The 26,592-nt window shown below is 40.3% G+C and overlaps 1 protein-coding gene across 6 annotated transcripts in view; it reads left to right on the top strand.

Moving 5' to 3' along the window:
* Nucleotides 1-26,592, top strand: part of ITPR2 (inositol 1,4,5-trisphosphate receptor type 2) — a 489,277-nt gene that overhangs the window by 437,276 nt on the left and 25,409 nt on the right. For all 6 annotated transcript variants that reach the window (XM_045061584.1, XM_019834732.3, XM_019834731.3 and 3 more), the window contains one exon: nucleotides 1,746-1,906. In XM_045061584.1, the coding sequence (XP_044917519.1) occupies nucleotides 1,746-1,906 (161 nt within the window). The remainder of the gene's footprint in view (nucleotides 1-1,745; nucleotides 1,907-26,592) is intronic.

Raw genomic sequence — 26,592 nt, 5'->3', positions numbered from 1 at the left:
ATAAGAGAGGAGGCTGTGGAGGTGGGGAGGAGTGGCCAGATTCCAGATCTATGTTGAGGGTAGACCCAAAAGAATTTCAACATGAATTGGATATGGATGAGAGAAAGAGAGGATTCAAGGATGACTCCTCAGTTGGCTTGAATGACTGGAAGCCTGGAGTTGCCATGGAATGAAGAGGCAGACTGTGGGTGGAGTAGTTTTGGGGAAGAGTATGGATTTTATTTGGGTCATGCTGAGCTGATGATGGGTCAAATAAGATGAGGCGTCACCATTGGCCTCATCTAATTTTATGGTATTTTCCATTAAAGTGTCCAATAAGGTAATATAAAAGGTCACCCTTTCACTAGGGATAGATTTTTTTTTTTACTTATTGTATGTTATATCTTATTATTTAAAGAGTCTTGGGGCGCCTGGGTGGCGCAGTCGGTTAAGCGTCCGACTTCAGCCAGGTCACGATCTCGCGGTCCGTGAGTTCAAGCCCCGCGTCGGGCTCTGGGCTGATGGCTCAGAGCCTGGAGCCTGTTTCCGATTCTGTGTCTCCCTCTCTCTCTGCCCCTCCCCCGTTCATGCTCTGTCTCTCTCTGTCCCAAAAATAAATAAACGTTGAAAAAAAAATTTTAATAAAGAGTCTTCTTCATGCCTGAATGGCTTAAAAAAAATGCTTACAAAAGAAGAGCCAGGATTGGAATCCAATTTCCTAGTTTCTTCTCCAGTATCTGAACTGCAAAACCAGACTGAATCCCAACATCCCATTTTATTTGGCGATCTGACTCATTTTTCCATAGATGTTTTTCTTCATCTCCATTCACTTTCTTTCATCTACTCTTCAGCCCTTGAAAGAAAAGATTCTTGCTATGCAGAAGCCTCCTCAGTGTCCTTCCAGCAGTTGAAAATCTGCCCTGGATATTGAACAGACCATCCCCTCCTCAAAATGCCAGGAACACAGTAGTCTAAAGGCCGGATAAGTCAGAGTCCTTATTGCACTCGGAGCAAAGATCACCGTGGACGTTGGCTTGCCCTTCACTGATTACAAGTGGTTTTCTTTCTTTTTTTTTTTTTAATTTTTTTTTTCAACGTTTATTTATTTTTGGGACAGAGAGAGACAGAGCATGAACGGGGGAGGGGCAGAGAGAGAGGGAGACACAGAATCGGAAACAGGCTCCAGGCTCCCAGCCATCAGCCCAGAGCCCGACACGGGGCTCGAACTCACAGACCGCGAGATCGTGACCTGGCTGAAGTCGGACGCTTTAACCGACTGCGCCACCCAGGCGCCCCTACAAGTGGTTTTCAAGATGACTCTCTCAGCTGACTTTCCCCTTTTTACCCAAGTTCCTGGATAAAATACCTTTTTTTCCTGTCCTGATTAGCAAGCATGCCTTTTATTGCACAATCATTTTTACTTCTTCTGGTTAGACTTGTGGTCCAGTTTCATTGGACAGTTTTGATATGACTATATTTTAAATTATCTTCCAATGTTACATCTATAACAGGACCGCACATTTCTAAGGACCCATTGGGCAGGGGGTGGAGGAGGCTGGAGAATGTTAGTTGAGAAGAAATCTATAAACTATGGCCTTTTTTTCTGGAGGTCTTGTGTACTGTGTTGTTTTTAATCATAACATTCTAAATTGGCACACTCACAGAAAGCATTTTTTCCACATAATTATTATGTTTTGTTTTTATGCTGGGAAGTGCATGCTGATTAAATAACAAATCACATACATTGTGTTTTCTGTGTCTTGCAGGACTTGAGAGGGACAAGTTTGATAACAAAACTGTTTCATTTGAGGAACACATCAAGTCAGAACACAACATGTGGCATTATTTGTACTTCCTAGTCCTGGTGAAGGTTAAAGACCCCACTGAATACACTGGGCCTGAAAGTTATGTGGCTCAAATGATTGTGGTGAGTGATCAGAGCATTTTAACCCATGACTATGTTGCATTTTGTATACTTTCCCCTTCTCTACCCTACCCTTCTCCCAAAATGGAAAAGTTCTCCCAATCATTTGGTTAACTACCAAATAGGACTGTCAATCACTGAAGAATCCTCAGGCTAGCTAACTCACTGGTTTCCAATGGACTTCTTGGTTATATAAACCAAATCTAAGTCTCCAGGGCACAGATGATATTTACTGAAGAATTCTCTCTGCAGTGAATAGTACCATCTCAGTCATGTCCGTCATCTCCTGACCTCATGTCTTTGCTAATGTCTCAATTCCCCAAATCTGGAACTTTCCCATTGGCAAATATGAACAGAAGATTCACGCTTTAAGAAATTCTTTGAATTTCAGAAATCAAGAGTTTAAGAAATTTAACCGTGTTTGAGAAGGGTATGACATTTGATCTCAATGGGAGAACACTGTCTTCCTGTCTATACAATTTGGATTGTCAGTAACGATTGGTACTGATTCTGCCATACTAAGTTGCTTATAACTCCTCATTAAGATCAGTAGCAGAGGCTGTTGTTGTCCATGGTTTGGAGTTCCTTCTGTTTCACAGAAGATTAAAACTAAGTGGCTTAAAAAGAAGCCTAAGTTACAACTTAAGGGTATCATGACACATGTTTAGTATTATTGCATCCAATATAAATTCATGTATTCTTATAATAAACATGGCCATATGTTGGATTTTTTTTCTCAAAAATATTCTTACAAGATACTGTTCATTATTTGAGAATGAGGCTTTAGAAGAGTCATGACCCTCCTTGCTGCCCAGTCCCAAGGATAGCATTTAGGAAACACCAGTTCCAAAGCTTCAGAGAACCAAGTGACAGTGACTCTGTGTCCGTCCTTCTGGGAGCTGGTCATGCACATAGGAAGACATATACTGCAGTAGAGGGAGCAACCAAAGAGCATGTTTGGAGGGTAACATCCTAATAACTACAAGTAAATATTGCAGTAATTTGTCTTACCTGACAATATTTATGTGTCATAGCAGAGCTACATGTAAATTGAATTTTTATTGTTCAGCATTTTTCATGTTTTCTCCTTTTTGACTTACATCCTCCTACAAGTTGTTTCATGTGCATAGTAGTTTGCATCCTATTATGATGTCATTCTTTATGTGACAGTGGGCAGAACCTAATATTGTTTCTTTTTCTCCATGTTTCCTTTTCTGCACTCTCTCCCTTCTACATTAGGGGGAAAAAGCTAATCAGTTTGAAGATAGGCATTCATAATCATTATTTATACATTCTTGATCTTGAGATGCTCGAGACCATCAATGTGAAATATTTTGTGTCTGTTTACTGGAGAAAAGACATGTACAGCATTAAGTTTATATATATATTTTTAATGTTCATTCATTTTTGAGAGACAGAGAGAGACAGAGCATGAGCAGGGAAGGGGCAGAGAGAGAGGGAGACACAGAATCTGAAGAAGGCTCCAGGCTCTGAGCTGTCAGCACAGAGCCCGACGCGGGGCTCGAACCCACAAACTGTGAGATCATGACTTGAGCTGAAGTCAGATGCTCAACTGACTGAGCCACCCAGGTGCCCCACATATAGAGCATTAAGTTTAAAATGCAACCTCACATTGCTGTATGTTATCAAAATTTGAGTAAATATAATTAGTATATATTTACTGGGCATCCACTCTGTCCCTTGGACTAAAAGATTTTGGGGAATACACTGAAGAGTCTGACACATTCCTTCTCTGCCAAGGAATGTAGAGCTTAATAAGAGGGGGAAGAGAATAACAAACCAAAAGTAGAACAGGCCAAGTTCCTCAAGGGTGGAACAAATGAAAATCTGTAAAGGCTTAAAGATATAGAGTGATATCCAACTGGGAGGTGGTAGAAGGGAGAGTGTGCGTGTGTGTGGGTGTGGGTGTGGGTGTGTTGGGGGGCAGTCCATCAGACAGAGTAGGATTTGTGCAGATTGGGAGTGTCTGATGGATTGAGTTCCTGTAAGAGGGAGCATCTGGCACAAAGGCATACAGGTGGAATTTGGGGACACCGGCCCAGTTTCAGTGGCACAGAGTCAACTTGTAATGAAGCTCTGAGAGATATTATAGGGAAAGTAGATTGGACTTTTGAGTAGTAAGTGTCCGTTTGGGCCATCATTTCATTAGGAATGGGAAGGCACTGAAGGGTTTCACTACAGGAATGATGTGGCCTAGAACAGTCGTCAGGCAGTGGTGCATAGGCTGGTTGGGAGAGGGGAAAGATGAAATCAGAGGTGCTATCTGGCAATTGATGAGATTAGGGTGGGGGCCAATATGAGCCCAAGACACCTGACATTGTGAGCCTGGTCACTGGGAGAAAGGTGGTGTATCAGTTTCAGAAGGTCTTGCGCAAGATCAGAAGCTGGTCAGAAAAGAACACTTTTGATTTTAAAATGATACTAGAAGCTAAGTCATAAATTAGGAGGGACAGGGTAGTAACAACATGAGCCTTAGAGCCCAAAAGATCTGGGCTTAAGCCTTAGTTCTGTCACTTATTTGCTGTGTGGTCTGCGATATCTTGGGTAAATCTTTGAACCTACCATACAAGGCTTCTGTCTTCTCATCCAAAAAGGAGAAAATTGCTGTGACATCAGTGAGATGATATGTTAAACATGGCTAGCATACTGGAGGTACTCGGTAATTGACAGTCTTCACTGTGACTGTCCACATGGAGTAACAGTTGAAGCCATCAAATTAGAGAGAAATGAGAGAAGGGAGACTGTGTAGAGAGAAAGGCAGAGAAAGCCAGAGACAGGACATGCGAGCTCCCCCATTCAGGAAGAAAGAAGAAAGACACATAAAATAAGTAGGAAGACAATAAAAAGGGCAAAAGGAGAACCAGGAAGCAGAGTATGTCAAAAGGCAAGAGACAAGCCTTGCAATGTCAATTTCAACAGCATCAGTTGCTGTAGAGAGGCCATAAAGAAGAGACAGGTCAGACAGAGCTTTGGGGTTTTGTAATAAGGAAATCACAGGTGGCTTTTACCATAAAACAGTGTTGACCTCTGTTAAGCCTTAACATTAAAATCAGCATTTGGCCAGGCACTTGTACCTGAATTTTTAAGTGCCCACGCACTTATCCATGTTTCTGCCCATCCTATTCCATCAGCTCTCTCCAGAACCGTGATGGGAGGGAGGAGAGCTCATAAACTCATTCCAATCTGAACTGTCTCATTCTCATCCAAGCAGGGCACATCCAAGACAACAGGCACTGTTTCTGAATTTCAATGGCCAGGAGAAGGAAGAGTGAAATTATTAAGCTCAGTACTGATGGAAACAAAAAGTCATTTGCACCAAAGAGTGTTCACTTACTGGAATAGCCTTTCTGGAAAAGTTCAAAAAATCTGTAGCCAATGAACCCAATATAGAAAATCTGTGACTCTAAGCTCTGTGGAGATTATGGCCTTGAAATCCTGATCTACCGAGAGAGAGAGAAAGAGAGAGAAGAGAGAGAGATTTTAGAGCACACAGCAAGTTGAATCACATCTATAACTCAATTCAAACTCTGTATCTTTGCTGTCTCCAAGCCAGAGGTAACTACTTTTAATAGTTTGGTAGGAAACCTTCCAGACATTTTCCTACCACCTTTATTTTTGTCCTTAAAAATAGCTTCATTTACCGAGCTGATTTAAGTGCTTGTTTATCAGCAGAACTTTAAAGCTTTAAATTCTTCATAATTGATGTAGCTCTTACCCTCAAGTGTTTATGCAAAAGAAAATGAGGAAGTTCCTCATATTCACCAGACAACTCATATGAATTCTACCACACTGCTTAAGTACATCTGATTTGTACTCTGGGACCCTCAGGAAGTTCCTCCTTCCTTTTGGTGACATGAGGAAAGCAAGAATATAACAGAGGGCGGCAAACCACAAGAGACTTAAATACAGGGAACAAACTGAAGGTGGACGGGGGTGGGGGAAGAGGGAAAATGGGTGATGGGCATTGAGGAGGGCACTTGTTGGGATGAGCACTGGGTGTTGTATGTAAGCCAGTTTGACAATTAATTATATTTAAAAAAGAACATAACATTTTGGGGGATATTTCTCCCTTCCATGTATAGTTTGTCACCTTTACTGCTTCACTTTATTACTATGTCAATAAGGAATATTTATATAATATACATTAAATATACATATAATATACACATGTGTATAATATACACATATACACATATATATACATATAATGTGTATATGTATATGTATGTATGTATATGTATATGTGTATATGTATATGTGTACATATATGTATATGTGTATATGTATATATGTATATGTGTATATGTATAATACACATGTGTATAATATACACATATAATATACATATAATATACATTAAATATACATTAAAACATACATTGTAAATACATTTATTTCTAGAGGTTAGAACCTAAATATACCTGTTCCTCTACATCCACCCAGTGATAGGCTCAAGACTCTGAAATATGAAAAGAAATTTAAACCTTCCTTGCCCTTGCCTTCAGATGCGACAATAAGTTGTTTGAGTCTCACCACTGTCTGAGTATCTGAGTGAACACAAAGCATCTTCTGGGATATAGTTAGGGGAGATGTGAGTTGATCAAGGTATCGGAGGAATATATTTTCTCTCAGCAAGCGAGCCCTCATTTTTGATAAGAGAATTGATATTTTGAGCTAGTATTTATGGGGAACAGAAAATGGGAAGGGAAAAGGAAGGGACCATGCTGGAAAGTAAAAGTAATGAAAGGGAACCCAATAAACTGGAGGGAAGGGTATAAAAGGATAAATCCTCCAGCCTGTACTAGTAATGGCCTTTGAGCATCACTAAGCCCTTTTGCTTCTCCCATTACCCAGAGGATGATGACTGAGGAGGAACAAACAAAATAGAGATCATTAGAAAAAATGCCCAAGGCTTTTAGATGTTTCTCTAACATTTTGAGGACATTTTCAGATTTTCAGTGTTCATTTGCTGAGATATGACAGGGGCCTTTGGGGATATTTAGTACTTAATTTGGCAAATAGCCGGATCAAAACCGCAGGTGTCTGTGAGAGGGGTACTGTGCATGTTCAGAGAACTACTGCCTTGCCCGTGTGCTCTGCTGTACTGGGCTGCAACCAAGACCCTGGCTGGCCACCCCCCATGAGCATGGGTTTTTGAGATCACTTTCTCATTTTAGTACACGGCACTCTTACACTCTTCCACTGACTTAACTCTTAACTAAAAACTGTTTCCGGCTAGCATGCAGATGTCAGCTAGGACAATTGAACTCATGCTTTTGTTAACATAATAATTGCTTTGACACTAAAAACAGTTAAGTTTCTTGAAGGCCACAAGTGGGAATAGAGTAGCCCTTGGTTCTTTGTAATAGCAGGGCAAGTAATAATATCTGTAATATGCCTTAAAGTCAATTTCATGAACAGTGAGTGCTTCCTATATCCTAGCAGCAGTGTATGGGTTTGATACGTAAGGATAAGTAAGAAACAGTCTCTTTCCCCCAGGAAGCTCAAAATGTTTAGCGAGTGAATAATAAAGTAACAAGTCAATTAACAAATGAATGGTTTCTTCTTAGCCCTCTGGTTGTGGTACATAATTTACAGAAAGATACACCAAAAGAGCTGCAAGGAGTTTGGAACGTGAATTTCTCATTAGTCAAATGTCATCTTTCCCCTCTTTTAAATCAGAAGACAAAGATGCAGCAGGAAGGCTTAGGCCACTGGAACCAAGTATGATGAATGATTAGAAATCACGTGGCTGACGAGAGAGAAAAGACGATTTAGTCCCCTCTTGCAGTGTTTCTCAAACCCGGTCCCTCCCACAAGGGCATGTGCTCAGAAGTGTGCCTGAGGCTGCTCTCCTGGCAGAGGGGGAGGCATGCACAGTGGAAGGTTTTGCAGTGTAACTCATACTTAAGAGTAAATTCTTCCAGGGGCACCTGGGTGGCTCAGTCAGTTAAGCGTCTGACTTCAGTTCAGGTCATGATCTCACCGCTTGTGAGTTAGACCAGCGTCAGGCTCTGTGCTGACAGCTCGGAGCCTGAAGCCTGCTTCAGATTCTGTGTCTCTGTCTCTCTCTGCCCCTCCCCTCTCACACTGTCTCTCTCTCTCTCTCAAAAATAAATAAACATTAAAAAAAAAGAATAAATTCTTCTTGGGGCACCTGGGTGGCTTATTCATTAAGCTTCCAACTTCGGCTCAGGTCATAATCTCATGGGTAAGGCTCTGTGCTGACGGCTCAGAGGCTGGAGCCTGCTTCTTGTTCTGTGCCTCCCTCTCTCTCTGCCCCTCCCCTGCTCTCTCTCAAACATAAATAAACATTAAAAAAAAAAAAAGAATGAATTCTTCCTTACAATAATCTATTGAGACTTCAGAAAGAGGGATGGTCCTTTCAATGAGATAGGAAAGAAATCTCTCTAGTCACCCATTAGTAACAATTTTCCAGATGTTGTCTTCTGTGTCTAGATCTCAAAATCAGTCTTGCTTATTGTTAAGCCACATTTTGAGCAGTAACTGTTGGAGGAGGAGATGTTTGGGCTCATGAAAGACATCGAATCTTCTAGGATTTGTATGCAAACCTCCTGCGTTAGCACCATTTGCCAACCTAATTTCTGCATTATTATTATGTGTCATAACTATGAAATTATATGTTCTGATTCTATTGTTTCCAATTTATGCTAATTGTGTAATTGGATCTAATTAAGCCAATTATGTAACTGCTCAATCTTTAAAACCTATTTTAAAGACTTTAGAACTTCATAAGACACTGCTAAAAATGTTTACATTTCAGAACAAACCAAGGGGGTCTCTGCAGCTCAGAATGCACAATTAAGAAGTAAATATGCATATTGAGGGAGACACCACCTTCACTTTCCATATTTTAAGTCCAGACACGTGTCTTCAATTTAAGAGGGGTCCTTTTCAGTTCCCAACTCTGGATTTCATTTGTCATTGTGGGGTCTACCCTCTACATTATTCTAATTTTTGATTCAGTAGTCATATGTAATATCCATGAGTTACCACATTTTTGTGCATGTTAACATCTTTCTTGTCTTCTTTTTAGTTTGTAAAATAGAGATAGAAATGGTAAGTACTTAACAGTGTGGCTATCCATAGGGTCATCATCTCAAAGATTCTCCTCAGTGCTAGAAGTGAGGGTGAAGAATTTGGGCCAAATCGTGTTTAAATGAGATTCATGGATGGGAGTGGGATGGGGAATCAAGACGAGAGCAAGACGCTGACTCGAGATAACATTGACTCCTTCCTGAATGGATCAGAAATTGAAACTGCTGGTGTCCAGGAGATAGTTCTGCAAGTTCAAAAAGCCGAAAAATTGTTTTGTTAGTTTTCCTAATCAGCGTGGAGGAGAAGCTCAGTGTGAGGGAATCAGCCTAGGTAATAGATTCTGAAGTTTGACTTCTTAGGATTTCCATTTACAAGATTGGTGACTTGACCTCCCCCCACCCCAAACTTCACTTTACCCATCAATGAAATAAGTGCAGGCAGCCAGTCAGCGCTCAGAATAAAACCTGCTGAATGTGGCTGGATCCGGGATGCCTCCTGCTGAGCGGGACCTTGTCCCTGTCCCTGTCCCTGTGGTTTCTGGATCCTGGAGAGAAGGGAGAGGCAGGGATCCCAAGGGAAGCACCTGGGCAGAGAAGGCTGCAGGGTCATAGGGGGAGAGGGGGATTTGGAGGCTGGGACAGTGGCTAATTTGGCAACTAGGAAATATTACAATGGTTTTAGCAACCATACCATTTAGCAACAATGGTATGTACAACCACATAGTACACAGCTGTATCTATGTGTACTAGATAAATGTGGGCCCTGGACATAATAAGACTTTCTTTGCAGAGTTGCTGTAAGAATCAAATAAAATCATGCGTACTGACAGTACTCCTACAATATAACTGACATTTGATGAGGGGCTGACTGTGAGCCAGGTTCTGTGCTACGTGTTTGACACGGGATCTCTTCTGAGGCCCTGTAACAATCCTAGGTAGCACTCTGCTAATACTGTCCCCATTCTGCACATGAGGAAGCAGGCTTAGAGAGGACTGATTACTTGCCCAAAGTTGCACTGCCAGTGGAAAAGCACACTGCGTCTGTAATGTGCCCGACACATACAAGTGGTCAATAAATACTGTGTTATTATCTGATGCTGTGTGGTGCATAAAGCTAGGAGCCGTGGTTCCTTTGAGAGCAGGCCAGGCCGGCTGCACCCAGCACCCCCAAGGAGTGGGCCTCGTGCTCTGCAGAGGGGGGACTATAAACATTCAGTTCAGGGCAGGGAGTAGACCTGGCCAGGGAGACAGGAAGTCAGCTGACATCCCTACAATTGCAGGAAGGCCTGAGAGGAATTCAAATGGGAAAAATGTACCCGTTCAGAGCGGGTTGGCAACTGCAAGCTTCCTACAGCGATTAGAAGTACTGCAATTACAATTATTACAATTGCAGGCAAGAAAGACAGAGGCTGCAGGATATTTCAATTTAATTTGGCAAGAATTTTCCAGGAGCGCTGTACACAGGTGCTGATCGAAACAAGAATAAAACATCGTCACTGCCCTCACAGAACCACACCGTCATGGAAAAGACAGCTACGTCCACTAGAAACTATAGTGCAAATCCGAACTCTAGTAAGAGGTATAATGGACATACAAACACAGCATCTGGAGAAATCTTAAATTATACGGTTACCCCCCTGCTTAAAACCCTTCAGTGGTACTTAGTGTAAAATCCAAACTCTTTCCCGTGGCCCCTTATACCATCTGGCCCCAGTCTGCTTCATTCCACTTTCCTTAGCCAACTATAATTCAACCACATTAGTCCTTTTCTTTTTCTTGGAAATTCACACTTCTTCCCTGGTCAGAGCCTTGGCACGGGGGTGCCTTCTCTTTGCAGTTGCTGTTGCTAACACTTTCCATGCCTGGCACCTTCCCTGACACCCCTGTTCCAATTACTTCTGTCCTGTCACCCTTTAGAGCACCTATATTAATCTGACCCTAGAATTGTTTTTACACTTATTGATGTGTTTATTCCTCTCCACTACGACTTCAGCATTTATACATCTGATCACTGCACCTAAATTCCCAGCACCTAAATTAAGGCCCAGCACATCGTAGGTACTCAGCATAGATTAATTGAACAGAATGAATAAGACGTGGAGCCACAGGAGCCCTGAGGACAGGACAGGTCTTTCTGGCCAGAAGAACTAGGGGCAGTTGCACAGAGAAGATTATGAGGGGAGTTGGGCCTTACAAAGGATTTTGACAGAAGGGGAATATATTCCAGGCAAGGTGTGTATCTTAAAGGGAAAGTGTGAACAGTCAAGAAGAAAGGAATCTAAGTGTATATGTCCTAGCAGCTTTGCATGTTATTTAATTATACCCATTTTATGTACACCGAGGCTCAGTGAAGCTCATTACTTATCCAAGGTGCTCGGCAAATAAATGTTTGAACCAGGACCCAAATACAAATTTTTCTGGGGCCAATGTCTATGATTTTACCTTTCTCTGTGCTTCACCTACTGAAGAATGAGGCAAAACTTAACGAAGACCAAATATATGTAAGTCAAGTACTGGAGAAAAAGTAGGAAAAAGCCCAAAACCAAAAGACATCCTTTGGAAGGAGAAAAGTCTTCTCCAATATTTTAAGGAATTAGAATTCTTAGTCCTCCAGCTGCAATAGTTGAAGTAAGATATAAAATGCCTTTTAAAAAAGCAGGCCAATAAAGTACTTCCCATTGGTGAATGGTTTGTTCATTTAACAAGCACAGGCTGAGTGCTTACTGTGCTCCAGGTGCTGAGCTGCTTAAGGTTCAAGGTTTAGCTTCCCTCAGGAGGCTTTGATGAAATCTAGGAGACAAAGAAATCTACTTACTAAAGGAGAGGTGATGGCTCTGTGCAGTGGTAGAGCCTGCCATGGGTATGGAGGGAAGGGAGGCTTCATAAGGTCATGCCAGATGCTCAAATAAGTCAGGTGAATGAGAATGGAACAGTTGAGTCTGTCTAGAGAAAGAGTGGGGCTAACCATGGGGCACCAGGAGCCAGATCACAAGGGCATGGTGTGCTTGGAAATCTTTACTTGATCCTGAAAGCTAAAGGAAGCCTTTCAGGGATATTAAACCAAAGAGACATGGTCAGATGTGTATTTTAGAAAGCATGTCCCATGGAACAACAAGAAATAGAGACAAGGGGCTATCCTGGAGCAAGAAGAAGAATCGGCAGAAAGAGTTCATTCCCCAGTAACAATCATGAAAGCTGCTATAAAAGGCCACTGGAGATTGAGAAGAAATGATAGATGTGAAAGGATGCGGGTGGAGCATTTACTGAAGGTGAGGGGAATGTGGTTTAGGTCTCTGGCCCTGGATAGTTAGGGGTGGTGGGTGGAGCAGTGGGGCTCAACCTAAATCATCAGGGGTCCACAGGAGTAAGTTGAAGAAATGTGATAATCTCAGTGTACCTGATAGTATCCAAGTGCCTAGGTCCAATTTGGGTCTCCAAGTGCATTATGACCAACAAGAAGCTGAATAAAAGAGTTTGGAATTCTGGAGAGAAGTCTAAAATGGACAATCCACTAGAAAAGATAAAGTGTTGCAAAGATAAGATTTCAGTCTTTTTTATTCACTAAGGTGTCCCAGGAGCATAGAACAGTGCCTGGTATATAGTAGATACTCAATTAAGATTTATTAAATGAGTATAAATATTTATTAAGTCACTAGAGAATACATGATACATGGCATTTAGGACTGGGACAAAGCTATCCAAGGGAAATTATATATAGTGAGTAAATTAGAAAAAAAACATGCCCTTAGACTAAAAGATACAGCAGCATAACCATTAATCAACACTAATAACTAATGATGATGCTGATAATAATATCAAGAGTCTTCCCCATAGATTTTACTTAACAAAAAATAGACCCAGAAAGGAGAAAATGATTTTCCTAGAACTCTGAAAGAGGATTTTAACTTCTCATCCATCAGCCAGTGAACATAGAAGTCAGTTTTTTGGATATTTTGTGACCCAACATTGATTAATAAGTTTTAATATGGAATTATGCTGCAAACCCAAATGTTTACAGCAAAACGATTTGTATTTTGTTCAGTGCCTCTTTGAAATAGAGGCCCATCCTAAGTCATTTATTTTGAACTTAAAGGGATGTTCACATCTCTGATTCTCATAACCTTAATAAAAGGATTTCTTCCCACTGTACTGAAGAAAATTCTTGTTTCCCAGTCCTAGTCATTACTGTAAGATCTTGTTCAATTCTCCATTGGCTTTCTGGAATAATCATGTCCACATTGTTAGGACTGATACATTTTATTCAGAAATTCTGGCTTGCTTCCAGAGAGTAAAGATACCAGCAAAATGTAAGTGGTGGGAATGAGAGCTGTGTACCGTAAAGCCACCATGAATTCTGTCTGGTGGTTTTAATAGACTTGCATAGCCCATGCCATATCATGAGTAATTAGCTGAGATGGTAATTAAGCTGAAAGACTGCTCTTGGGTTAGGTAAGGTTATCAGGCAAGTTAATTGCCATCAGATTTTGGACTAGTTTTAGCTAAGGGAATTCCTGAAAAATTGCTGAACTTTACAAAAGTGATTCAATACTTGTATGTCAAAGATTAGTTATTTCATGTCATGTTCGTGGAGTCTGTTGCTCGTTTGGGGGATTTAGAGAGCAAAGAGTTTTGAAATAATGGCATCTGAGGTAGATTACCCCAGCTCTCTGAGTCTATTTCCTCACCTGTAAATGAAGGTAAGTAAGATTCTTGATGGTTTAAACAAAGTTCCATATATCCTAGTGCCTTACATGATGTCTGGTTCAGGGTTATTGCTCTATAATATTTAAATGGTCCTTCCACTTTACTTAAAATATTTAGCTACTCACTATGGCTAAATGTAAATACTAATGTGCAGATTCAGAGTATTCTTAAGCCTTTTAGTGTTCAAATGCATTACTGATTCTGCATAGTGGTCCTCTTACAGGTTAAACAACGGTCAACTTTTATTTGTTCGATGAACACTTACTACCTACCATGTTCCAGGCACTATGCTAGCTCCTGGAAAGGGGGACAGAGGACATCAGAACAGATGTGGCCTGTCACAGAGTTTCCTGTTCAGAGCAGAAGACAGATCCTAAAAAGTCACCACAGTTTTTACATGGTTAAATGAGCATTACAGGACATTTTACATGGTTAAATGAGCATTACAGGACAGAGTGGGCAGGGGAACCTTCCTGTCTCATGGCCTGACTCAAACTGAAGTCCATTTGGCACCTGTTTCTTTGTTAACCCAAACGTCAAGAGCTCACTTAACTATTTTAATTGCTGGAACCATTGATGAATCCATTTAAGTTTTACAAGCTATTTTAGGACAGAGAGTATGGTGAGATACTGTCAGGAGTGTGCCCGAGAGCACACGAGGACATTGTGAAAGGGAGTAGTAGGAGTTGTCATTGAGTCAGAACAAAGATTGTATAAGAACAGATTTTACCTCACTTACTGACATGTTCACCTCGGGGAATGAGAAGGGCAAGCTTTGCCTTTTTCTTGGCTCTGTGATGGGAGCAACAAAAGAAGTCTATTTCATTTTCCAAAGAGTACCTTTTAAGCTTCTTCAGGTAAAGAACTTGCAGTCATGTAATCACCTTTTTCATTTCTTTCAGCATTTGAAAAAGTTCCAGTATAAAGCACACACATTTTACTTTAGAACGAATATTCTAGCTTTCTAAGTTTCCTTCTGCATTGGTGTTCTACTGTCATTTTGAACTCTTAAGAAAGGTTTCAAGGTGTTTATGTTGCTCAGAGATTATTGATTAGCATTTCAAATGCAACTGACATAAAAACACCAGGTCACTAGAATCTGAAATACAAAAATAGCTGAATTTAAGGGTGGTTTATTTGCAGAGGTGCCTGTAACTTTACAAAGAGATAATTGCCCAGGGTTTTCTTCTAGCTATCTGGTGCCAAGTTGTGATATAAAGGTCCTTGGCCCTGGTTCTACCTGTGACTTAGAAGAGGTTTGACTCCCATGCACATCAGTTTTTCATTGATAATGAGAGTCTGAATGGTTTCCAAAGTCTCTTCTGTCTTAGTTCGAAAGTTCTGACAACTCGAATATCTTAAAGAATTTCTATATCAAATTTTGAGTATGTTACTCTTTGTTTTATATTACAAATGAGAAGTAATTGTAGCAGGAGTTTTGGAGTGGTCAGAATTTGACTATTTCCATTGTATTCACTGGGAGGACATATATGAATTGACCCCTTCCCTAGCCCTGGCTGGAGTTTGTTAAATCCCCAGGGTCTACTGTTGACATGATTACACCTCCTTGCGACAGCCATCTCTGTAAGACAACACCGATTAAGGCACCAGATCATGAATTTTCCTCTAAGACCTGAAGCCTAAATGCTCGGAGAGAAAATTAAACTGTGATTCTGGCAGAGGTTGAGAAATTTCGTTTCGGGCTGCACCTGTGCTTCAGGGCCTCGGAGAATTTGTTTCCTGAGCTGAGGGCCTCATACTATGCAGGACTCCTAAAGCCAGTTTGAAAATATCATTTTAAAGGACAAAGACTTAGTGCTGACAGATAAATAATAAGGAAATTCATTTTATGGGGGACTGTAAAATTACTTCTTAGTTGAGAGTATCATGTTTTCCTCACTTTGTTTTCTTGTGCCTGAGTAACCAAGAATAAAGTCAGAGGCAGGTGTGTTGAAAGGGAATTGGTGGAGGGGTGTTTTGTGCATGAGAGAGATAGCATGGCTGAGTGCTTTAGACACAGACTGGGGACTTTCAGAGCCTTGGGCAGGTGACTTAACCTTCCTATGTCTCAGCTTCTTCATCCATAAAATGGGTGAATATCTCTACATATAGGGTTTTTATGAAGATTAAACAAGTTAATATTTATACAGTATCTGACATGTGGTAAATGTTATATTCAATTTTAAAGAATGTATAAGTGTTTGAGGATCAGAATAGCATTTCAGAGCTCAAAAATGGTTATTTATTCAACAACTTTTATTTAGTGCCTATAATATCTGTAGCAATGGGTTAGATGTGGTAGGGAGTACAAATGAGACAAATAAATTCTCTGCTTCACAAATCTAGGGCCCAACTGGTAGAGCATGATAGATCATCCTGAAAGTTGGATGATAACACCAGGCAGCGACATTTCATGAACTAAAGATGAGGGGCTAGCCTGCAGATTGAGGAGAAGACACTGTGTACGAAAGAAAGCAGCAGATTTGAGTAACTGATATCAAAGCACAGGTAGACCCACCCCCAGGATTAAGATGGGGCTAAATGGTAGCAGTAGTTAATTGCTCAAGGTAAGAGGTTTCTGCTTGAGCCCACCAACAAAAGAGAGACATTGATGACTTTCAAGTAGAGGGATCATATGATTTTTTTAAGTGGGATTTTTTTTTTATGAAGTATCAAATAGTTCGTAGTAAAATGTAGTAAAAGGACAAGAGGCTGGAGGAAGGAAAACCAGTGGCCAACACACTACTGGAAAATGTGATGGAAGAAACCTGTAACAGAAAGCAAGGGATGTCTGGATTTGACTGAGAGCAAGGATGGGCTGTTGTCCTCTTTCCGCCACCATGAACCAGGTGGGACCACCCCCTCCCTGTCCCCAGCCTTCATGGCTTTCGTTCTGAGGTTTCCAATTCTGCCAACTTGTCTTCCATTCTTCTCTTCACCTGGAATGCTTATCTTCAGAAATTAAAATCCTCCTTTCCTGCCCAACCCAACTAAAGAAGACCCCGGGCCCTCTATGAGTATCTTGTCATAACTTACCCAAAATCTGCACCACTGCCTGAAATTATTTCCCTGTGAATTCATGTATCTACTTTTATAAAATGTCTTTGTTTCCTTGGGTTCTGGACTCTTGACTGTCCTTGTCACTGTTCCCAGTAGCTAGTCTAGAATAGCTTCTGGAATAAAAAGGCTCTCAGCAAATGTTTGTTGAATTGAATGCATGATATAACTAATCTCTGATGTTTGTCCACACTAATTTTTAACTCCCTAATTCTATGTGCAAGATAAAATAAGAAAAATGTTTACTGACAGTGCCTTTAGGAGAAAGGAAAGGAAGGCTAAGGCTTTGAGTTTGGGCGACTAGAAGAATACTTCTATTGACTGAAATATCAGTAGTTATTCTTCCCCCCAAAACATTCAGAGAAATAGTGACTTTGGTCGCCAGTCCATTCCATGTATTGGGACCCTGGGCAATGATTCCATTGGTCCTTGGAAATAACAAAACTGGATTTAGGAGCGAAGACTGATCAAAACTGAAGATAGAGTTTTTGAAATGGCATATAAGACACATGTTCGCTAACTGAAATAACAAATGTCTGTTTATGTAAAACTATCAGTAGAGCTATTGATATTTGAATGAAAGTTCCACATGCAGGGAAACACACTAAAGGAAAATGGCGAGAGATTTTAGCATGGTAAATCAATTTTAACATGTAATATTTACATGGATTTGCTCACTGTTCATGACCGAGGGGTAGTGGGACTAAAATGGTCCCTTCCCATTATAACTGGACCCTGGATGAATCATTCTCCCCAGGTCCATTCTGTCCTGCACAGCGGCGGTAACTGGAGATGCTATACTGACACCAACTATTGTTGTGCAGTGCCATCCTGGCATTAGCAGTACTGCCCTCACTCTGCTCTCATTGGACAGAAGCTCAACCCAAGAATAAGATTTGCAATACCATTCTGATGCTCGTCACCCAGAGTTAGCTCAGATCACACAAGTTAGATGGAATAGTCTCTAGCAAGACTGCCCTTACTTCAGATGCCAATGGCACTTTGGGTGTCCTCAGGCCCCCAGCACTTCTGAACAACTGGCTTCACATGCAGGGTTTCCATGACTCCTTCAGGTTTGAGAATTCACTAGAATGACATACAATCTGCAGAGAAGTGCTATACTCCAATTACAGTTTTATAAGAAAGGACATAGATCAGGAATAGCCAAATGAAGAGACATATGGGATGCGACGTAGGCGGGTTTCAAACAGAGCTTCTGTGCCCCTTCTAAGTGGAACAGGGCCCATCGTCCTCCAGGCACAGCAATGTGTTCACCATCAGGAAGCTCTACTGAGTTCCCATGCCCAGAGTTTTCACTGGACTTTCATGACATAGGCACAATTGACTTAATCATTTGCCACAATACTGAACTTGGTCTCCAGCCCCATTCCCCTTCCTGGAGCCTGGGCTAACTCAAAGCCCCAACGCTCTAATCACGGGTGCTCTGACCAGTGACTAGCCCCCATCCTGAGGTGTCTCCTCCCTTAACAGAAGCTCAGGTGTGATCCAGGGGGCTCATGAATAACAAAGACACTTCTAGCAGTAGAAAATTCCCAAGGGTTTTAGAACCTCCCTCACTAGAATCAGGGGCAAATACCAGTCATATGCTTTATTAGGCAGTAGATGTAGTCCCCATTTTATGCACATGCACATGTTGCTTTTCTTTAAGCACTTAATCTGAAAGAAGTTTTAAATCTTAACCGAAGGTTAGATTTCCTCATTCTTCTCTCTCTTATATGCAACATACACTTCCTCAAAATATCTCCTCTACCTACAGTATCCAGTGAAACAGATATGAATCTACTGCTTCTTGAGACTTGTACCACTCTCGTCCAAATAACCTTCAACTCTGACCTGAACTGCTACAAGTGCCATGAAGCTGGCCTTCCTGCGTCTATACTTGTCCCTCTACTGAATATCTCTCAGAGAACAAAGTGATAACTTTGAAAATGTAAATCAGAATATGGCACTCCTCTGCTCAGAACCCTCCACTGGCTTCCTAGTACATAGAGTAAAATGCAGACTTCTTGTCCAGGCTTGTATGCTTTGACACCTGCTGTCCTCTGCCCCTCCCTCGCTCACTGGCTCCAGCCATATTGGCCTTGCTGTTTCTATAATAAGTCAGGCTTGTTTCCACCTGAGGACCTTTATATTTGTTCTTCTCTCACTCTGCAACATTATACTTATCTTTCAGATCCTGCATCACTCTGCTTAAATGCTACTACCTCAGAGAGGCTTTCTCTGGTCACCTTTTCTAAAGGGCCCCCTTCTCCCCCACTTTATTATTCTTAATCCTCTTATGCTGCTTTCTTATTTTCCCAAAACACTTACTGCAGTCTGACATTATGTTGTATATTTTTTATTGTGTGTCTCTCTTATTTGAATGTAATCTGCATTATAACAACAACTTTGTTTCATTCATTGTTCTATCATCAGGACTTAGAACAGTGGTTGGCACTTACTAGATGCTTAGCAAATATTTGCTGATTGAATGGATGGCTGAATGAACAAAGAAATGAACAAGAAATAAGTAATGACATCCCCTTAGTGACTTAGTTTAGCTTCCTGATAATGCAGATGATGACTAGAAGACAAAAATTTGTAGTAAGAAAAGCACAGGTATTTGACTGAATTTATATCCCAGTGTGGCTACTCCCTAGCTATGTGACTTTGGGTAATTTGCTTAACCTCTCTGCCTCAATGTCCTCATCTGTTAAAAAAGAAAAGATAGTACTGTCTACCTTGACTCTTAAAACTATTTGAAGACCTCCAGTAATGAAGAGCTTCCTCCCATTCATCATAACCCTTTAGTCTACACACATTCAAGTGGAACCTCTGATCAGAGGACCTAATAGATCTAAAATCGACCTCTTGTACATAGAAGACTGAGTTAGAAATTAAGCCACACAAGAGAGCTTATCCAGGTTATTTAACCTCCTCTTGCTTTCTTGTGTGAAAAACAAAGGGGTTGAATTCAGTCTACCAAATCTATTAAAACACCCTTCAAGCTCTGATACTCTCTGGCTTTAAAAATCAAAACCACGAGTCTGGATGGACTTGGAAGCCAAAGGTTTCTAGGAGGATCATATACCAACCTTATAGTCTGCTCATTCAAGTGGGCACCAAGCAGTCCTACAGTGTCAACTAAATTTAATTCACAGTACATAACTCATCACTGAAAATCACCATTTGGTTGGCTATAATTAGGTTGCCAGCTCTGGTCTGTACAGGGAAATGGCAAAGAAAATGGAGGTGAAGCTGGAGTCAGATTTAGATCAACAACCCATGTCAGCCATCTCTTTTCTTTCTTACTCTTTGTCTAATCAAGCACTACCTAAGAAGTAATAGTAATTAGCTTCTATCATTGGTGAAAGACAGGGCACTAAGGCAAATTGGGTAGAAACATGAGTGAACACATGTAAATGTAATTTCTCCATCTGGCAACATGCAACTTTTTTGATCTATTCAAATCAGAGTAACATAGTGAGTATTCCCAGAATAAATAATTTATTTCTACTGCTCGATTGCTCTCTCTTGGTTTTTCCAAGTATGGGTCTTAGTTTGTTTCTATTGCCAGATTTCTTTTCTTCATATAAATTCATTGTTTCATTAATCTTCCAAACTGGCCTTACGAATTTTTGTCAGATTTTTATGTTCCTTTGCAAGCCTGCTTTGTGAAACCTTATCCTTTCCTATCTTCATCTTTTCATCTCTCTCTTGTTCTCAGTAGTTTGGAGAATGTGAATGTGTTAGGAGCTAAGATTACATCACCTTTAATAAAGGAGAAAATATATTGAGTATGTAGAAATCAGGTGAGCTTATAGAGAAAGAAATCAATCAGGTTGGCAAATTGCATCTATGGGATAAAGTGCAAAATGCTTGTTTCATGCAGTATTTATTGACCAAGTTTGTGGAGAAGATGGTTAAAACATATATGGAATAGTAAGGAGTCATTTTGTTCAATTTAAATGGCATTGATATTATTTTTGCATTATGAAATCTTTCAATATTTCCAACAATCCTTGATGTAGTATTTTACACAGTTGCTTCAAAGGGCTTTCAGAAATAAACATATGTGTATAACATTGTAAATTGGGTTCATCCAATCTGTTTATAATAGAAGCCTCTAGTCACTCCACAGAATTCAGTAGATCAATTATTGCAATATAGCTTGGAAATTTGGGGGAAGTTGAGGTTTTGAGTAATCCTTAAAGACCATGGTTAACTGTCATTGCTTTTAATCAATCCCAGTTCAGATGGCATATAAGTGTTCTTCTGTAGGACAAAGTTGTCTTGTTATGTTCTTCTTTTGTTCACCATGGAAAAGAAGTCATAATGTTGGTTTTATAGAGCCAGAAAATTTATTCTTCCCGAATTAGCAAAGGTGATAAAATCACTTTTCTTTCCTTATGGCTATTGGAGCTACCAATACAGGCATCCTTTCTAGAAGTGACCGCTCAATAGATTGTCTTTATTGCTATTTCTCAAAAGCAAACATTCAAGCAAAGTACATCCTCCCAGATCAAGTGAATGCAACCCTCTGATGATGACCATGAATGGGGGTATACAACAGGAAGAGGGGTGTTCTTGAAAAAATTTGCATTCTCTTTCATCTTTTTATCCTAAAAGAAACCCTAAAACAATGGTGAAGAAGAATATGGTAGATTGTGTTTGAGTTATTGCAACAGCTAAAGAATGTGTTTATTTTGAAGATAGAGCAAAAATTGGACTGTAGTTGGGAGACTCTCGATAAAGACATCTCTGCTAATGAAAGCCATAAACATAACCCAAAGCTACTTTTTGTAAAATATATCTCTAGTAAACATCAAAATACCAAACTAAAATTAGCAAAAGGAATTGTCGACAAAGGCTTTATTAAAAAACAGTTGCAACAGGGTGTGAAATTATAGTTAAAGCTCACATAGCCCTTCATTCCTTACTTGCAGTTTTAGTTAGATTTTCTTATTTCCCTTGCCTGTTGCTGTAATTAGCCATTAAGCTAACAGAAACTACATTTTCTACATCACACAGAAATGTCTTTAGAGTTTGCAAAAAGAACAAGGAAAGCAAGCTAACCTATTTCATGAAGAGACCAACTAATGTAGGAAAATGAGACCAACTAGGAAAAAGAGACCAACTAATGTAGGATTGTTGCATAATCACTGAAAACCTGTCAGCAAGCACAAGAGGATATTTAACTGGTAATTAATTTAAAATAGATTTCTCTTGTGTCCTTTTAAAGACATCCTATGTATATTTTTACTTTCTAGTTTAAAATAATTTATAGTATTCGTGGTAAATTGGACAAGGTGCAAGAATAATACTCTATCACCCCAAAATACTCACATCAGAAATGGTTTCTGTTTGGGCACCAGCTCTGGGACCAGTGTTGGTGAAAGGGTTTCCCCTTGCACACTCACTGACTCTTAATGCCTGAACACCTCAGCTGCTCTCATCATTTAACACTGTCTTAAGCAGATAAAGTTGTTTTTAAGAAGCATCCTGTTTAAACCCTTTAAATGATAGATTTTTAAAAAAAAAATTTTTTTAATGTTTATTTATTTTTGAGACAGAGAGAGACAGAGCATGAATGGGGGAGGATCAGAGAGAGGGAGACACAGAATCTGAAATGGGCTCCAGGCTCTGAGCTGTCAGCACAGAGCCTGACGCGGGGCTCGAACTCACGGACCGCGAGATCATGACCTGAGCCGAAGTCGGCCGCTCAACCGACTGAGCCACCCAGATGCCCCAATGATAGATTTTTTTAAATTAAAACATGGTATGTTTTAAGTAGTATGCAAATATTTTCCACAGTTTATTTCCTACAGAGAACATTTTCTTTTATGCTCCTTACCTTCTAGAGTAATGCACAGATGAACAAACTTATTTTAAGATTTAAAACTGTAAACTCATATATATCCAGGTACACAAGCATGAACAATTTCAAGTTTCAAGTGTGTTGTGTGTACTTAATGAAAATTCTGATCTATGACTTTGAACTCCTGTGTCTTGGGAATACAAATATGTCAAGGAAAAAAATAACAGCTTCCAAAAGGAAAAAAAGGTTCTCATAATTAAGATTGCAGGAGTCATTTCTTGAATCCTCGCATGTTTGGGGAATGTGCAATGCCCTACTCTTATATCAAGAATATCGTTAGGCACTCAGGCTATGGGAATTACTAAGCCTTAGATTTAATTTTCACTCTTTCGAGCTGCATTGTTCGTTTGCCTTTCTTCAGGTCCTCTGTGTTCAGGCATGAAAACTGTCTGACTTGCTTAGAGTTTCCAGTTTAACCTTGCCACTAAACCCTGAAATAAAACCGTGGCTTGCTTTTGTACTCTGGCTGAGCCAGCATGATACCAATGAGCTTCATTTCACAATTCATGTTCATCGCTGTCATTCCCAAATTATACGAGCTGTGGTCAGAACAGTGCTCTGCTAGAAATGCTTTATCTTGGGTCAGATGGGAATACAGTGATAGCAGTATTATCCCAGTATTCTGTCACCTGGGGAGGCTGGCCAACCACAGATCACCAGGTGGTTTTTCCAGAGACAGAGTTTCAGACACACTTTCTTATGTGATAAAGTTCTAGATCCTGTGCTAAACTAAATTTTGCAATCTCAGATACTTGATGCCATCAGAGGACACAGAATGAATTGAGGTGGGAACACACTAATCAGAGTCAAGAGGCAGAAATGTGGATAAATCAGAATGCCTGTGCATTGATTTAACAAGATAAATTATAATTTCTAAGTGGAACAGACATGAATGATGGCTGGTCAGTGTTTTTTTCCCCCGAGGAGCCAGATTATAATCAGAAGGTTGCTTAATGAGCAGAGGTTTGGAGCAAAGGGAGTTAGCTGGTTGCATGATTTGAATGCTTAGTGGATCAGACTAAGATAAGCTGCTGCACACAGCTATAGACTAGAGTTTAATCCTGTGTGTGAGCTCTGCCTATACCACTTACCAGCTCTGTGACCTTGTGAAACAATCACTCCATGTGCCGGTTTGCTTCTCTTGAAGTGAGTCAGGACTAGCACCTATCTTAGGGTTATTGTGAAAGTACATTCTTCTGTTATTCATTTTCACCCTCTTATTAAACACTTACCATGTGCTGGGTATTATTTTAGGCACTGAGGAGTGGCAGTAAACAGAACAGACAAGAATCCCTACCCTCATGAAGTTTATGTTCCAATAGCAGGTAATCAAAAAGGCTGCTAGATAATGATGGATGCTACAGAGAAAAACAAAGCGGGGAAGGGAAAAAACCAAGACAGTGGAGTTCCTTTAAATACAGAAAAAATTTTAATGTAAATATGATGGCACCGGGCCATCATATTTTTTATTCTAACTTACTGTTATTACTACTACTTTCATTTCATCTTCCATGAGGAGCAGGTGGAGCCTAGCCAGATATCCCCGGGGGAGTGCCGGGCACACAAACCAGTTCTGCTGCCTTCTGCCTTATTTTTTCCTAGCGAACTGCCTTCCTCCTGACCGATGTAGTTGCTTTTAGATGTGTTAATCCCATTGATTAATTCATTGTTGGGTTTTTCTTTGCTGAAAGACATTTTATCTGTAAGGTGTCATTATACACATTGCATTTATCTTGAGTTTTTAGGGCTAACTTCAAGCATTTTAGAGGTGTCTATACTTAAGAGCAGTATGTAGGACTCTCTTCTAAAGTATGATCATGAAAAGGATTCTAATACTTCACAATCTCAAGAAAGGGTCTTGGGACCTGGAAATCAGAAGCCTCTATTCCAGTTCTGACTTTCTCATTATCTCTGTGACACTGGTTAGGCAATGACAGCTGCACCTTAATTTTCTCTCCTGTGTCTTGGGGACACGTGGGGCTGCCCTTCACAGGGTTTATGAGAGAACAGAATGAAAGAATAAATATGGAAGAGCAATGAACTATCTATCTAAAGTATTATGTGATTGAAATAGTACCAATTTTCATGTTATTAATCGTTTCTCCTCTACTTTTCCTTTCATATCTATTCTGATTTTTTTGCCCACAAACCTAAGTAGGAGTTGAGATGACAAAGCCTGAGCTTTAGAGATTCTAAGGGCTGCAAAGAACTAGTCCTATCTCCCAGTCCAGCTCAGGAATCCCTCTCCTAAGGGAAGATCAGAGAACAAAAGTGACTCACCCAAGATCATCTGCCAGGAGGCTCCCTATCTTTTGCCCTCCCAATTATGCATTCTTCAAGTACATTGCAGAGAGTGATTACACAGAGTGTAAGTGATTACAGAGGGTGAGATGCTAAGCAGGATACAAGCAAAGGTAGCTGTCAGTGAAGTTGGGTGTCTCCATAATGATAGGGCTTTAATGTTATACCACGAGACCAAAGAGTTTAGATGAGATAGATTTAGATAAGTTAGAAAGTGATGGTGTTTGAGCGAAAGAGCAGCCCATGATGATGGTTTTAAGGCCCCTGGCAGCACTATGGTAAAGAAAAAGGGTGTGATATGAGAGATGTAATAAAAACCAATTATAAGTCATCAGTGACTAACCAGCAGGTGGGGAGTGATGACGGTAAAAGTCTATCCACATTGTTGCATGTGCACATCCATCTCCAGATGTCTGAGCGCTTGCTGGGCTGCGCATGCCAGCCAATAAGCAGAAAAAAAATCTAAGTGGTCTTTACGCGTATGTGATAGCAGGGCAACCTGGAAAGACGTTTTCTAAAATGTTATGATGGCCTTTACGTTTCAGAAGCACTATGTAAATAGTTTTATTTTTTGATGAAGAACACATCCTTGTGAGCTCAGGGCTGATCTTCAGCCCAGACTGGAGATAAATTGCCAGTGGCCAGCTCTGGGGCAGAACGAGTCCAGTGCTGTCGATGAGCTAGGCCAGGTAGGCTGCTCTACACCCTCTGGTGACATGTGGCTACAGGTAATTCCAGCCTCTTTAATGGAGCTCTAGCACTTTGACCCCAGCTGGAAGCCTGGGAATGTCGTGCCCTCCAGCCCCTGGATTCCAAGCCACTTGGAAGCTGGGCATATCAGAAACATCTCATTGTCTCGCTCCAGCGGTGTACTTATTGTACTTATTACAGTGGAATTCTATGCAGTGAGGCAGTGATACTGTGACTCAGGGAATGAGCTCAGGAGACTCTGTATTAAAAGTGGGATCTAGCTGGTAGGAAGTTTACACTGCACATTGCATCAGCTGCTTTTGTCCTATAAAATTTGACTTTGCAATAAAATGGTTGTCAGTATAAATAAGATTTTTCTAAATTAGCTGCCTGACCTGATAGAACACATCGAAATGATCTCTCTCTCACTTTTTACACTAGGCATGTCTTTGGAATGTTGCATATAAATGTATTTTGTATTGAAAATTGATTCATGCTTTTAATGCATCTAGGGAAAATGTTACTTTAAAAAATCCTGTGGTTATTCCTTTAGGAAAGAAGCCTTTTGAAATGAATAGCAAATAATGTATTTGGGGTTCTTTTATAAATGTCACATTAGCCTAAAGACACCTGTTATCTTAAGTTAAAATAATTAGATTACCTTTTTTCCAGAAGTAGTTGTGCACAATCTAAACTAATACAATCAGCATTATATAGTGGTATTACCAAATCATTCCCCACATTTTCAACAAACTAAAAAAGAGTTATGAAGCAGTGGGATGGGGGGAGGGTAACAAAGATCACTGAAGAACAAAAATGTGTGAAAATTGTTAAATCTCACAGGATACATAAACCATGACCAGAGATGTAAATCATAGCCAAATACCTTAAGTAATATTGAATAGATGTTGCTATAATTCCAATAGAAAGTGCCATTTCCAATCCAACACAATTGTGAGACTATTGGTAGCCTTCTTTTA

Source organism: Felis catus, chromosome B4 (assembly GCF_018350175.1).
Source record: "Felis catus isolate Fca126 chromosome B4, F.catus_Fca126_mat1.0, whole genome shotgun sequence".
NCBI lineage: Eukaryota > Metazoa > Chordata > Mammalia > Carnivora > Felidae > Felis > Felis catus.
Note: the sequence above shows the minus strand (reverse complement) of the source record. Positions and strands in the feature narration are given on the sequence as shown.